Here is a 16,089-nt window from a genome sequence, read left to right on the forward strand (position 1 = left end):
TTTTTTGACGTTGTCGTGATAACGTGATATGTTGCAGCAAAGTGCTGTCCCATTCCTATTTACATAATCTCAAGCCTTTACAGTCTCTCACACTCAACAATTTACCAGGTTATGTAAGTAAGTCCCTACGGGTTCAGGGTGTAAGGCCTTAGGGGGGACATTGGGATTGGGCCCCTACCACACACACTTAAAGCCTTTAACACAGCTAACTAAAATGCTTTATCAAATGTTTGCCAATGGCACCACCATGTGGGCACATAGCAGTGAAAGAACAGGCCGCTGAGAATTATTCTGGCTTTTGTAATTGGTCAGGAAATATGAACACTTATAAGTATCAGCTAAATATTTTGTATAACAGGTTCATCATTATTCTTAATACTTTTATAGACCATGTAATCACATAAAATCAGTAAATCTGCAAAACAACTAGATGAAAAATGTTTTGTTGTTATCAATTCCTCTGGCTGATTAGACCTCGAGCCTGGTTGAAGTTCAGTGGAGCTTGGAATTACCTGATGACCTACAAACACTATCTACCAATCAGGATGATAGAATACGATGTCCCACCTAATCAAGTACAGCTTGTACTCACACAGTCCAGAGAAGAAGTCCAATAATGCAACAGGAGTGAAGACGCCTGTGTGGGTGGACTGTGGATGTGTGGAACATGCTGATCACTGGTTACTGTTGTCATAAGAAAATGAAGCATCTAGTTAAAATATAATTTATATTATTTAATTATTATTATTACTGTACTTAAGTCGATTTTTGGATATCTGTACTTTACTTGACTATTTATATTTCTGTTGACTTTTACTTTTACTTCACTACATTTTGCAAAGAAAACTGATACTTTTACTCCGATACATTTCCCCTGAAACCTTCGTTACTCGCTACAAAATCAAATCTATCTTTAGAAACAAAATCAATCATGAGACCAGCGTCGGGGACTGTGGTGACTGCAAGCAAGCAGGTTTGGTGAATCAGTGGTCCTAGCTTGTAAGTTAAATCATTGGTTAATCACGTTAATGCGCAAAACAAGTGCTCTCAAAGCCGCGGTGTTTAGATTCCCAGTGATGCCCAGGATGCTACATGCTATAGCTAGCGGGCGACAACACGAGTAGAATTCCACACAGGACGCGTGGGATGAGGAGAGGTGGATGGGTCAAACAAACACTGGTGTTTCCTCCAGGAGGCCGCAGTTTGTGCCGTGTGTGAAACGAGAAGCCGATGTTGATTTATTTGTGACGTGACTTCCGTACTTAAGCAACGCCACTTCCGTAGATATTTTAACGCAAACCACGATCTTTTCCTAAATCTAACTAAGTAGTTTCATCACCTAAACCTTAGTTGTTTCCTGTGAAGATGGAAGTTTATTTTGAAAAGACAGTAGGCCTATGCATGTAACAAGCGAAAACTGACTCATGTTGCTGGACTTTTGTAGGAAAAACGCACGAAAAGTGAGGAGTAACTTTTCGTAAGATATCAATAAAACGGGGATGAATTTATATCATTGTATAAAGAGAGTGACATGAGAAGATCAATCTCATGTCTGTAAGTTAAATCAGCTATAATCACTCTTTTAAAGTGATTAGTGACTCGTCTAAAACATTTAAAAAAGGAATAACTTCAATAGAATCAATCTATACACTGTAGCTTCTTTACATTCTATTAGAATGTAAAGAAGCTACATTCTAATACACTGTAGCTTCTTTACATTCTAATAGAATGTAGCTTCTTTACATAGAATGTAAGAAGATTGCAGATTCAGCTTGAGCAAAACCTTTGCCTATTGTGTTCAAATCAGGCCCATAGGAGTTTACAAGGCAGGTGTCCTTTCTCACAACACTGACCTGATGCATCAAGTGGATATTTTTTGCTGAACACAATATTATGCATTTGCCCTCTACATCCTCTAGTCGGAATGAGCATACTTATAAACGCACTGTTACAACTCCTTGTCATATTGCTTTTCGGAGAATTATGATGATAAGTTCATAGTAGATGCAAAAGTATACTTATGTACAATATATTATGTTGAACATTGTTGCTCCTGGATGGATCACAGCCAACCCAATTATTTTCAACACAGCTCCATGTCCTTGGTCATGGTGCCACAGCACTTAAAAGAATAAACTTCATAATTCTCAAAATTCTGACCCTTTGCTTTTTTATTAACAGCATTTACTTGTACTTTTACTTTCAATACTTAAGTACAATAAATATCAGAAAATTACTTTTGATACTTAAGTTCAATAAATATCAGATACTTTAAGACTTTTACTCAAGTAGTATTCTAATAGGTGACTTTTACTGGAGTAGGTTTCCAGTAAGGTATCTTTACTTTTACTCAAGTATGGCTTTTGGGTACTTTATACACCACTGTCAATGACACATTATAATTGTGTAAGCAGCATTTTAATACTCCTACTTTTAACACTTTATATTGTTGGAAGGTTTAATCTAAAGTAATGCATCATATTTCATGAGATCATCATGTTTTTCGTGAAAATGTTAAATCTGAAAAGTAACTATAGCTGTCAAATAAATGTAGTGGAGTAAAAAGTACCATATTTCCCTCTGAGATGTAGTGAAGTGGAAACATAAAGTAGCCTTAAATGGAAACCCTCAAGAAAGGTATCTCTAAATGACGTAAGTGCATCCCTTTTGTTTGAACCTTGTGTGCAGGCGTATGTCCTTACATGTGGTAAGTCTGAAACATCACAGCCAATGAGCAAACTGTACAATACAGGCAGTTTTTGCATTTTATTGATAAATTATCATTTTTAAAAAGACCCACGAGCCATCTTCTGCTTTCACCTTTCACTACAGTTATCCAAGTACTGAATTTGAGCTATGTACAAAGAGTTTTTTAACATTATGTTCTGCTTCATCATCATCATCATCACATTCAAAACAAGGTTAGAAGTTTGAGCTGCGCCCACTGGTCAAGGTGAAGAGACAGGAAGCCGAGTTAGCCTATAGCGATGCTAGCTAGCACAGAGTTCACCGGAGGTCACAGAGCGGCGATTATAAGCGGAGGGAGGAAGAGGAGGGTTTACATTCTAACTCACAGGCAGACGGAGCAAAGACAGGAGCATCATAATCTTCAGCTACCTCTCTGAAAACTGACAAAAACACCACCTCAGTGACGGAGCATAAGAGAGTCAACATGCAAACATGAGTCCCCATGTTCCGGGATCATATTCCAACATTGAGAAGGCAACGGAAGAGCAGTGAAAAACAAAGGGGGGGTTCAAAATAACTTAAAATAAAAGGGTTATTGCTGTAGTGAGTTAAAAGCTGCATGACACCAAAAATGAACACTTTGATATTTAAAAAAAGACACACTCCTGTTGATCTTTTGCTCTTCTTGACTAATACTGGGCAGCAAAGTTGGCACAAATGGGTATTCAAGAATTTCTTTTAAGAATGGATAATTTAGAGAGTTAAAATCATATAGCAATACTATGTCAGTGTACACACAGGCAAGATAAATGGTTTCAATACAGTATGGGTCTGCAGCTTTCTATAGCTGGAGTTTAACTAGCAGCAAAACAACACATACAATTGCATATAATCGTAGTGCAATGGGTAAACTGTTCTTAGGAGGTTGTCTCATTTTGGTCTGGTCAGTAACAAAATAAATCAAGTGCTAAACAACAAAAAGAAAAAAAGGTCCAGAAAGACCAAATCCAACCAGTCTGCTAAACATTGTTTTTAAACATTATGTTGTCATTTTTAAAAGAATAATCCGTTTTTTTAAGTTGATTCTGGATTTTGGAGGATTTTGGCAAAACCTGGGCAGGATTTTAGTCCTTGTGGACTAGTAGGAGGACTGATTGACATACATTAGGTTTGTTCAGTGGGTCAAAACTCTCTAAAGCATTCCAGACAAAAACAATAAGATTCAAGCTACACCTCCAACATACACCTCTTCAAACACACACACACACACAACACCTCTTCAACACACTCCTGTCCAGAGGCTCTGCAGGCGTTCCTCTCTGCTGAACATGACCGGTTTAAAATCTGGATGGCAAAAAAAAACTAAAAGTGAGGTTTGTTCTTCCAGCCATGCCGAGTCCGCTCTAGGCGAAGCTATTCTCCGGGTAGCTGACTTTGATAGCGCCCCAGTAGCAGGCTCGTATCAGACAGATGAGACCCAGCAGGTAGGCGAACGCCCAGGACACGTATGTAGCGTTGTAACGATTGGCAAAGTCCCGAGTCCCAACCTGTTAATACAGAGAAGAGGAAGAGACGGTGGGTGAAATATCAACACCAAGAATATTACCTTTCATCTTGCAGGAGAAAGATTAATAAAATTAAGTTTGTTATGTTAGACTTCATCAATCAGACATCCACTTCATCAGGAAAGTGCCAGAAAAATTGCAACAAGCTCAGTAACCTTGATGTTAGGGACTGTAATCTCACGAGACCATTATCAAGAGATTATGATTCTAATATCATTATACCAAGTTGTAAAAGTCCGAAGTGACTCTGATATACTGTGAAAAACTGAACAATATGTGGCTGTTTATAAAAAAACAAAACATATAGTTTTTGTTTTCTGAACAGTTTGTAGAACTAAAACCGCTACACAAGATGCGTCACTTTATATTGCTCTATTTAGTCCTTCTTCTTTTTCATAATCTATGTGCACTGTAAAGCACATCTTAACATGTCTCACGTGTTGTGACCATATAGTCATTTAAAGTCTACTGGAGAGTTGCAGATCTCGGCAGCGTGGCTCTATGGATGGAAATGTCTGCTAGACGTGTTGGTCTGCCGCTGTGGTCCAGACTTCAATATCTCAACATGCCATGACATTTTAAAAAGGCCTCTGTGTTCCTCAGAAGATGAAAGCTACCGATTTCTGATCCCCTGACTTTTCCTTTAGCAGCACTTCACTTTTGTGGTTTTGAGTCAAATATCCATCTAACTATTGGATGGAATTTTTGTGAAGTTTGCTTCACACATTCATGTTCCTGCAAAAGTAGTGACGGTTCCATCATCCTCAGCTGTACTTTGTGATTAGTACAAGTTACTATCTTCAATCCAAATTGCTAAATAACAAAGAGAGATGGACGTTTCAAATCCATTCAGCCACTCTGGAGATAAAAATATTAATAAGTCAAAAAACATGTCTGTCCACATATTTCAGTGAATATAACATCAGTTGGCTATAAGCTGGAGATGAGTCATTTCTACATGTTGACCCACCGAATGGAAAAAAGCATTGCTGAGAACATAAAACCCTTTGTAAAGTCTTTGCAACATGTCCTATTAAGAGGATATTTAACTGGATAGAGAGCCTGTTACTATGTTAACATTAGCATCCAAGCTGCTAACGTGGCTGTAGACTCCTGTCTTGTTTAAAAAACTTCTCCAGACACACTTCTATTATCTCTCTTTTTATGATGTTTTGCCTTTAAAATCGTATTTGTCTTTGTCACTTCCATTTTGGTGCTCGTGAGTTTGTCACTATGCTGCCTGTTTGATATTTCCTGCTAAATGCCTTCATTGCTAAGCGCTTTGGAACTTTTGTTTTGAAAGCGTTGCATATATAAAAACAACGAACACAAACAAGACGAAGACAGTACTTACCGTTAAACCCACTCCAATGAAAATGCAGATCATTCCTACAGTTATATAAGCACAACAACGCCTCCTGGGGAGCGCACTGCCAACGGAGGATCTGCAGAAAGAGAGTGATGAGAGGAACACAGGTCAGTCATACATTTTAGATACTTATGTTTTGGTTCTGCGAGAAAGAAGATTTCAATCTTCGATATCTTTTTTTATACTTTTTATACTTGTATGTGGTTATGGTTGAAAAAAACCCACATTTGAAACCTTTTGTGTTATGATGTTGACTGATATGACTTCATTCCATTTTCCCAGTGATCTCACTTTACAGCAGCCAAGAATGTCTCTCTTCCTCTTTTACGTAACACATGAAAGCACCGGAGGCCGGTCACATGTCCCAGCATCCAGACTGCATACAAACACATGCACAAGTTGACTGCCCCTCAGCATCAACTTCTTTGTTTCTTTTTTGCTCAACCCTTTCTTTGCTTTCCTCCCCCTCTCTGCTCTCACATGCCTCCCATGTGACGGGACTCAAGCATTCTTCAGGAATCGTTGGTATTCAGATGGCTTAAGGGGAGCCTGATCACCTGATTTCTTACCTTCTCTTACTCCTTCTTCCCCTGCTTTCACGTTTCGTCTTTGTTCAACTCACTGTTCACCATTGTGCCACCTGACCATCTCATTCATTTGACCTGTGACCATATATGCAGCAGGCCTATATTCAAAGGATGTTTTTGAAAGATTTAAGAGCTGAACATCACTTGCAAAACAAGAATTAATGAGGCAAACAGACTGGATCAACAGTGCATCAGTCTGACTAACAAAAAAACAGCCCTACTACAACACTTCACATGCGGAATTGGGGGATTTTCCTCTATGAAGTATCACTATACCAAAACGTATCGGTTCCTTATAAGCATCAAGGTAAAATCCTAACAACTCCATGTTACTTCTTCTGTCACTGTTTTGACTTCTGTTGCAAGAGCAAAGGGAGTTTATAGAGATGGTGTCAAAATATGAAATAAAATACAAGGAAAGATGGCAAAAGAGGTACAGAGACAAAGATTGAGACAGACACGGAGGTATAGAAAAAGATGCAGAAATAAGAGACAGAGATCGAGGCAAAGACAGCAGATTGTTATTCTGAGGCAGAGGTCTGTCGTCTCAGCATCGCTATAGATAAAGTCCCTATCATCCCTTTCAGACACACCTCTTGATGCCCTCCCACCATGTCTCAACTCTGTGACCCTCCTGCACTCTTACCATTACATGTATTGAGGCCAGGCTTTAATTCCTGTCACACGTCTAGATTAGCCCACATCACCTCCCCTCTCCTTCCAAGAACTACAAAGTCCAGACCTCCAAAGCTCGGCGACCATAACGTAAGATAAACTAAAATGCAGACGTGCAAGTCTTTTAAAGCATGCGCCTCCCTATAATGTAGAATATGTCTTGTTTTTTTGTTTAAAGACCACACCTGTAAATTTGCATTTGAAGTCCATTCTCTGCGAATCATTTAGACTTTACATGACAATTTTACCAATTTAAGGACATCCAAGTCTGCATTCATATTTGTTACAAAGTTACATTACAACTATACAATTTTAATGGTGCTATATACTAGATTGGGAACAGCGCTAACAGTGCAAACTACAGAGAAAGTGATGATAGTGATGATAGTGATGATAGTGATGATAGCGATGTCCACTGTAATCAACGTATGTGAGCAGTGCAGAGCAGCAGCAGAGAGCTAACCAGTGGGACGCGCTCAAATGCACGTACACGAACATGCACTAAAAGCACGCGTGGCCGTCCCATCTATGCCAACAAAGCAAGGAGACGCTCGGATAATAACAAAACATAGAGGGAGATATCTGTATCAATATCTATACATAGCAAATAGTTGTTTGCTGCTATTTTAATACTCGCAGTCCCATATATTGCACCTTTAAATTAGTCTTTAACTGTAAAACCAGGAAACAATAATGTAACTCTGACAACAATTAATGAAGACTTGATGCTTTTTACATTTAAGAAAGTTTCAAGAGTCTGCTAAATGATTTTCCAACCATGCCGAAATTAAATGAAAACCAATGGCGGCCATCAACGGCAAGAAAAAAATCATCCAAAACCGAAAGTGTGTATGTAAGTAATTGTAATGAGTTGAATGGAGGCTTGATGGACTCACATTTTTTTGCAGTGGGGACACTTGGCTAGTGTGTTAAACCGAAGCTCCATCCACTGTGAGGAAACAGAGACGAAGCACAGTTTACTTACATTACAGGAGCATCCACGCGAGCACATGTGAACACATAAATACAACAGCACACTATTATACGACTGTACTTTTAGAACAATCACCACGAGATCTACCGGGAATGATTTCACATGATGATCAATTATGATGGTTTGCAGGTTGTAAATCTATTTATTGTGTCTGTATTGGAGAAAATGTGAAACAGTAGGCTAAATTAACATCTAAAATTACTCTTATGATATATTAGTTAGGGTTGTAAATATACAATTGTTTCATGAAGGGGTTTGATGTTAAAAGAAGTGTTACGAAAATGTTTATCCATCACAGATTGGAAAGATTTAAGGTCCTATTGAAACAAGTTTAATATGTGACTTTCGACATCTGGCTTGAGAGAAGGAATGAAAAACTCAATAGAAATTCAGGCCAAACCATCTTGATTTAAACCATTTTTACACTTAAAAATGAAATACAAGTTGCTCTTTAACTGAAGCGCTCTTCAAAGCCAGATGTCTACAAAGTCATATTATCACCAGTGTAAATAAGGCCGCAGATTGAACTGGAGCAGGTTAGGCTGTTGTTAATATATGTCCACCAGTATGACCAGCTTTCTCAACCTCTTGTGGTGCTGGGGGAGAGCCATCGCTGGGGAGGCTAGACATTGGCTGGGATGTTCTGGCGTCCTCACTGCCCTACAGACAGCGCAAGCAACAATTTGCACACGTTAAGAGGATCATACCACTGATTTTGACACGCGAGTCTGTGTCATACTGACTCAATACCTCAGGTTCTGCACCTTCTCCCTTCAATGGACCTGGCGGTTCCATTTAAGGTATTTAAACCTCCATGTCAGCGAACTGTGCAACTCTGCTATAACACTGTAGACAATCCCCTGTGTCCATCCCTGAATGTGGTTTGACTATCAATATTTTTAATATGCATGTACCATCAACAGCACAGCAACACTTATGCATGAACAACTTCTGCGATTGGTTTAGACGTTGGTTGTCCTGGTTGGTTTACGTACAAGAAAGGTGTTGCCACAGTGGCCGCAGACCACCCTCATCCCCTCAGGTTGGATGGGCAGTGCCGGCTGGGCGGGCTGCTCCTCTGGGATAACCATCACTGGGCTCAGGTTGATTATCCGTCTGCTGTCGAAGGAACAAAGAGATGGACAAGATAATAATTACAACCTATCCAAGACAGGATTATAAAAGTTTTGATGGCATTAAAGGTCTTGATTTGCATTATAAAAGGTGCCTTTTCTTTGGCGTTGTAAAAGAAGTAAACACACAGACTGAACGTGACCACCAGCTACCTACCAGTTTGGTCGAGGACATCCTATCCTCCTCGACGTGTCTTTACAGATGAGCAGGCAGTTACAGGGACACCTCACATATTTCTTCCCTGTTGGGGGAGTTTTGATGGGCTGGAAGGCAAAACATCAAAATCGTATGTAGAGTTGATCGCAGGCCGGCTGATGCACATCGCTCAGTCTATAGATCTATGTCTGCAGTGTTTGGTGAACCTGAGCTGGAATAAGATGCAACAACTGAAGGACACCATGATGTTTGAGTTTAATAGAATAAGAAATGACTGTGTTGATGTATAAGCACCACAAACATCAGCCAGTGGAAATGTCATTTTGTGATGACATCCGTTTATCATCCTCATTCTCTACCGACCGATCGATCAAAGCTCTCAGTTAGACACATTTCAAGTCATATGGAGCACTTATCACTGGACTGATTGATCGATGTGACGGATGTCCACATCAACATCTGGTACAGCTGTAAAAGGTGGACATTGCCAAGATGTAAAATAGTCCAAAAAAATTGCATCAAAAGCAAATGGTTTCTCTCTTAATTGCTGACAAATTCCATATTTTATCATTCAAAATGATGCCGTGCAATAACACAAAAAAGCATGTGCATGTGTGATTAGATTGCCGAAGAGATGAGATGTGAATTGATTGTGGAAAAGGAGAGGCGAGCAGTGATAACCAGCTCAAATAAAACTGAAGACTAAATGTCTTTACTCATGTTGACAGTTGAACTACAACGACTCAAAGCCAAACACCATCAATAAAGCCGTCACCGGCCTCAACAACGGCCTCCACTTACTGTAGCTTCATTGCAGACTGTGCACTTGACCACGTGCTGATGCAGCTTTCCATCCAGGTTTATGAGAGACTGACATACGCGGCAGTTGATGACGGGCACACCGCCGGCGTCGGGGCTCGCGATGGCTGTGTAGGGAGGAGGTAGTTCGGCTTTGAAAAGAGGAGGAGGGCAAAGCACACAACACACGGGCCAGCTGTTAACTGCATGCATCGACACAACTTCAGGCATTAAACAGACCAAATCACCAGGATCCTTAAGATGTTAGACATCACATTAGAAATTAAACTAGAATTAAATGTAAGGACGGAATGTCATTGGTTGATAAAGGCCACAAGATGCAGCTTAAAGCTGTGGAAGAGATCAACTAAATGGCCTTTAAGTTAATCATATTAACGGATGATGAGAATAATCTTTAGTTGCAGCTTTCATTTTATATTAAGCTCCCCACAACAATATGCAATACAAAACAAACGTCTGATGCATGCCAAAACAACTAACAACCACAATTATTACCAATAGGAATCATTTTCAGGACTAACTTTTCTCAAAAAGGTATATAACATACAGGTTATTCAGTTATGTCTCTCTTAGTAACTATTAATCCTAGTGTGTGGTGGGCAGCCTGGAAACACTGCTGCACATACTCATCACGCAACCTCATGACAGCCTGTGTACGACTCTGATTGGTCTACACGTGACTCGTCTCTCTTTGTCAGGAGCCGAGCACCTCTCCGTATGTTTAAGAAAGAAACAATGGGCCCTTTTACATCCCAACGCGATCGCAGACAAAGTTAACATTTAAGAAATTTGTGACACAATACATGGATAGAAATAAATAGGTGGATTCTATCAGACATAAAGTGTTTGTGAAAGATGTACCACCTGCCCATATTTTATGGACATAGAGGTTTTAAGACATCAGCCGGATGGGCAGCTATTAAAATGTCTCTGCTAACGAGGCTCATAAGCTCCTACATATTTTTGGCTGAGAAGCAAAGAAAAGCCAGTCGACTAATTAGTGTTTCATAAACAAGTGCAATCAACAGAATCAAATGGCCAGACTTAAAGAATGTTCTCTTAATGTCTGAAAGAACTACTGTGAACCAACTACGGATGCCAGTCAAATGACCTCTGCACTGTTTAATCCCACATTATGTTATTAGTCTACATTCCATGTGTTTTTCAAGGTTTTAATCTTTAATGCATTTAAGCCATAGATTTGCACCGGCGACCACCTTTACAACTACTAGTGTTGTAGTCGAGCATACTTTACGATCTGTGTCGCACTTAAAACTCCATTCAAACGTTTAATTGCAGTTATACTAAATTGTATTTTCTGACATCCTAAAGACCACACATTTATTGATTTAACTGAGAAAATGATCAATAGGTCAATCAATGATGGAGATAATGATTTGATGTGGCCAAAAACAAATGACCATCAACCACAATACAGTATAATATTATCTCTTGTGCTATTATCAAGTCTTTGTTAAACCTGACCCGAGTCTACCGACCTAACACATAGGAGCCCTCTAATCTGACAAATGGCCCATTTCCTTCACTCTGAATGAGATAATGGGACGAGTCAAGAGGTAAACGTGCTTGGCTCTGAGATTCAGAGACACTTGACAGATGGGACTCCCCGTCTACGATTGGGCAAACGTGGCTAGAAATACAACCAAAGTATGCCAAAGACTGGACACTCCTACTGTGGACGGGCAGCACATGGTGATCCATTTCTACTTAGCCGAGTTAATCCAAAACGTATGAAATACAATCCTTAAACACAGTCAGCAGTCTGTTATCCACCACCTGGTCTCAATCTCAGGAGAGGCCTGTTTCCACTCGCTTCTCTCTCTGCCGTGAAGTTGTCCTAATGCACGACTGAAACTGATAGCAGCTATGAGTTTGCACTGGCTGTCCTCGGAGCCAGAGGTAAGACGAGAGGACGCTCTACTACAACCCCCAGCAGCACCACAACATTCAGCCTCCATCACGTCCTGGCTATAGCTGGTGCCATCAGTGGTGACGTGACTTGTGGTTTGTGTTGAAGAACGGCTGACTGAGAAGCTGCTGTTGGACACAAGCTGCTCGGGGATGTTTTTTTTTTTGTTTTTTTATTCTGCTTCCTGTTCCTCATGTGACATGAAATAAAAACTCTCTTTAAAAGCTGAAAGGATAAGGCTCTGTATTTGTGTTACCGTCAACAAGCCCCATGAAAAGATTAAAACCAACATTGAATCAGAGTCTCGGCATTTTCTGTCTCACTTAGCCCATTAGCTGCTGCTAAAGACACACATTCAAAGTTACATTTTCTTTTAAAGACTTTCAAACATCTGGGCACTGTAGATTCTAGCGAATGTTACTCAGATGGGAGTAAATTGTTTATTTGTTGGGGACTAGTATCAGTTGATACAGATGATGGAGCTCCAGCGTAGGGGTGAAGGATATGGCCTTAAAATGATGTCATAATACTTAGCTAAATATTTTTGCAGCTGCTCAAAAGTTTTTTTCCCCTTTTTTGGAATTGACGAAGCTCTGATTAATTACCACTAAGCAAACACACAGTGACGGTGATGATCAACCAATCGTCATCAACTTAGTTAGTAGAATCAACTCATTTTGGGTTGTGGTATTTTCAGTGGATTTGTTGACAGTAAAGAAAATATATAGACTCATCGTTCCCAGTTCAGATGCAGCCAAGGCCATTGGTCGCCGCCCCTCACCACCACACTGTGAATCTCCACCTGATAGAGCTGAATAAAACCTGACACGTCTGATCAAAGGAGTCGTAGTTCTTTAGTGTCAGATTGTAAAGACATTCAGGGAATCAATACAGCAAATATTGCAGTCACTTTCACATAATGACATATTTTACTCAATCCTAATCACAGTCAAAGTACCATCTCAGTGATTGTGTTTCAGGGAAACAGCTCAGTTTTGGCTTCTTTGACTCGGATTAATCCATTTTGCAAATTGGCTGATAGAGGATTCAACAAGCCCAGAGAAACCGGAATTAGCCATAATCCAGACTGCAGAGAGGGAGGGAGGAGAAAGTGGGCCATGAAATATACCGACATTCATTTCGGCTTTTACTAAGTCAGTGCTGTCAGTTCACAGGTTATTACAGTCCAGCATTAAAGTCTTTATGAATAATCCGGTGGTGAAATATGAACTCTGCAAGATTAGAATGCGTCAGAACAACAAAATATTGTTTCTTCTTTCAACACTTGTGTTGCGCTTGATATTAGCCGTTTGTCCTGAAATGCTCTATGAGGAGTATTACGAGGTCAATGAATCCATTCATTGACAGCAGAACAACCAGTGTTGTGACATTTTAAAGAAAGCCCATAACAAAAAGGTACAAGAAGAGGGAACTTTAGGGCACAGAGCCTGAAGCTAACTGTACTTATGTTACGACAAAACATAACCCGTTGATATGAGTCTGATCTGGATGTTTTTGTATAAACACTAAGAGGGAAGGTTTTTTTAAAATATATATATTTAGTAAAGCCTCCAGCCAAAAGAAACATGTGTCTTTGTGTATGTCTCCAACTTCAAAATGGGATTTTATCTTCCGCAACATAAATTCAGAATCAGACTACATTCAGTTCAAAGGCCAGCCCCTGACAGCAGATTACAAACTGAGAGGACTGTGGATTTATGAGCAGTAATTGCCTGGGTCATTCAGCCCTGCATGCATCACGGTGCTGTAACCTACATTCAGCTGTTTACTAAGCAAAATGTGGACACTCAGGTTCCTTGCTGTCCATGCACATGTCCTGTACTGAAAATTATAGAATATATTCAAACTGTCTTCGCAAGATCAAGGCCACATATGTCTTGTTTACAGTCTATTTTGCATGCAAATGAGCTAACTGGCAGCTTAATGTAACACATTATGACATTTTGGCATGCTTCGGGGTTCGATCCCATCCACCAAGGACACATCTGGGCCCTTTTTTGTCGATCTGAAGCTGGGACAAAAGGCTGCTCGGCTGCCTTCATCTGCAGTGGGTCGTCTCTCCCTCCCCCCCCCCCCCCCCGTCAATCAACAACATTAAAGCCCACCTCCAACGAGGCCTCACATCACGACTCACAGGCTACCGTTTCTTATGATGAAGACCCAAAACATGACAGGCCCCACCGAGTCTCGATGTGAGCATTTCTGCAGTAAAAACAAAGCCTGCTGTTATTGTAGGCCCCTCTTCTCTAACCCACTGCTCCAGTTCTCACAGTGCGAGCTCCACCTTTTTCCCAGCTGCGGAGTGACTGCCCTCGCCTATGTCTTGCATTGCTGCAGCTTTATTTACGCACAAACTCGATACGCCCAAGAAATGATTCAGCAACGCAGGCTGTGTTTACCTCGGGGACTTGAATCCTGCAGGTACGGGGGAGCAGTGGGGGTCACGTTGTCGGAGTTGGGACCCGACAGCAGCGGGGATCGCTCGTCCATGCCGTCGGAGGCCATGTCGTCAACCGTGGACCGCGAGACTTTTTGACGGGCAGAGACGGCGGGCAGTCTCCTGGCTGCACCGAGTCTTCGCTCAGCACGGAGGAGCAGCCGGCGGCTGGTTGTTAGTGCCGAGTTGCTCCGGTCCAGCAGCCCCGGTGACGGCAGCCTGGAGGAGGGAGGAGCTCCGCGGTGATCCCCCTCCCTTCTCCCCGCCCCTCACTGATACGACCCGGGGCATGGGCAGCGGCTCGTGTGCGTTGAGCTTAATACTGTGATGGAATTTAGTGCAAAGATTATATCCTGGAATTAAAATGTAAGTGTGAAGCCTCAAAACGCATGCACGTGATTATTTATATTTTAGTCCATATTGTCATAAATGACTATATAAAATGTCCTACTGGGACTCCGAACAGTGTTTAATTGATGGAGGGATGGATACAATGATACATCAATAAAGCAGCGATTTCCATTGTTTGCCACCAGATGTCACTGTAGGATTACTTTGGTCTGCGCTGTATCAGCATTTAGATCATAATATATTATTTAGACCAACCTTTATGCCTTGTGACCTCTTAAACCGAAACTATGTCCACTTACAGCCCCCCATGACAAGTTGTTTTTGTCTGTGGCTGGGTTGTAAACATTCTCAGATTGTTTTACACACGCACACACGCGCGCACACACGCGCGCGCACGCACACACACACACACACACACACACACACACACACACACACACATGATTTGTTGTGCAGTGTTATTTTGTAGGAATCTGAAAGTTGGCACGTTGACCTCATTCTTTCATTTCAAATGCAATAAAATAAGTGTCACTGTGACTATTTTTCTGGCTCTTCCACCTGATTATATTTCACCATTGAGCCAAAAACATGGATTTTCTTCATCTGACTGAAACTAATAAACTTCTACTCTTTGTTCTCCAAATGGTTTGAAAAATCATTAGCAGGACCTGAAAGTGTGGACAGGACTCATCCAGAGTGATCTGCATTTTACCATTTTCCACTCTTGAAGTTACTAAACTTGTGTATGATGGTTTATCCCGCGAATCTCAGTCCATTCTTCAGATTGATGGTGTGCATGTTCATTCCTCCCCTTAACACAACAACACTTTGGATAGTTTGTGCCAGATTTCGTCCCTCCCATTCCTTGTTGCTTATGTCAGGGTGTAAACCTCAGGCAACATTAATTAATTCCTTGGGCCATCCAAAAGACTCACTAAACAAACGCAGATGGTTGTGTATCAGTCTTTGGGACAAAAACAGTCTGGGTTCATTTTGAAACCTTTATGTTTGTTCTTGAAACAGCAAGATACAACGACGATCTGACAAACTGTCAAACTGTTTCAATGCACATGTATGATTGCATGATGTTTAGATGTTTTGGAGCAAAATTCAAGTCTGGCTGGTCCCGTTCAGGACATTGTAAAATGGCTCATAAATTCCAATAGCATGTCACCTCCTACTGTATTCACAGACTCACTGACACTGAACACAAGGCTGCAAATTAACACTTTACCGAAATCAGTACAATCCAGTATTGAAACTTAATTTTTACTTTTTTAAAGTAGGTTACATAAAAGCCTGTCTGCCTGTGTTTGCACTTGTAAATCAGTGACAGATTCCCAGCCAGACTATAAGTGTGTTT

General features: G+C 40.7%; 1 protein-coding gene across 1 annotated transcript; it reads right to left on the bottom strand.

Moving 5' to 3' along the window:
- Positions 1-2,758: 2,758 nt before the first annotated feature.
- On the bottom strand, positions 2,759-14,562 carry pip4p2 (phosphatidylinositol-4,5-bisphosphate 4-phosphatase 2). The gene is made up of 7 exons (XM_076106218.1): positions 14,338-14,562; positions 9,970-10,118; positions 9,169-9,275; positions 8,874-8,997; positions 7,781-7,833; positions 5,608-5,698; positions 2,759-4,235 (listed from the first exon to the last, which is right to left on the bottom strand). Exons 1-7 carry the CDS (start codon positions 14,441-14,443, stop codon positions 4,092-4,094), a joined length of 774 nt encoding a protein of 257 aa, XP_075962333.1. The 5' UTR covers positions 14,444-14,562; the 3' UTR covers positions 2,759-4,091.
- Between the last annotated feature and the right edge of the window lie 1,527 nt (positions 14,563-16,089).

This window comes from Anarhichas minor, unplaced genomic scaffold (assembly GCF_050575085.1).
Source record: "Anarhichas minor isolate MPS153535 unplaced genomic scaffold, ASM5057508v1 ptg000033l, whole genome shotgun sequence".
Taxonomy (NCBI): Eukaryota; Metazoa; Chordata; class Actinopteri; order Perciformes; family Anarhichadidae; genus Anarhichas; species Anarhichas minor.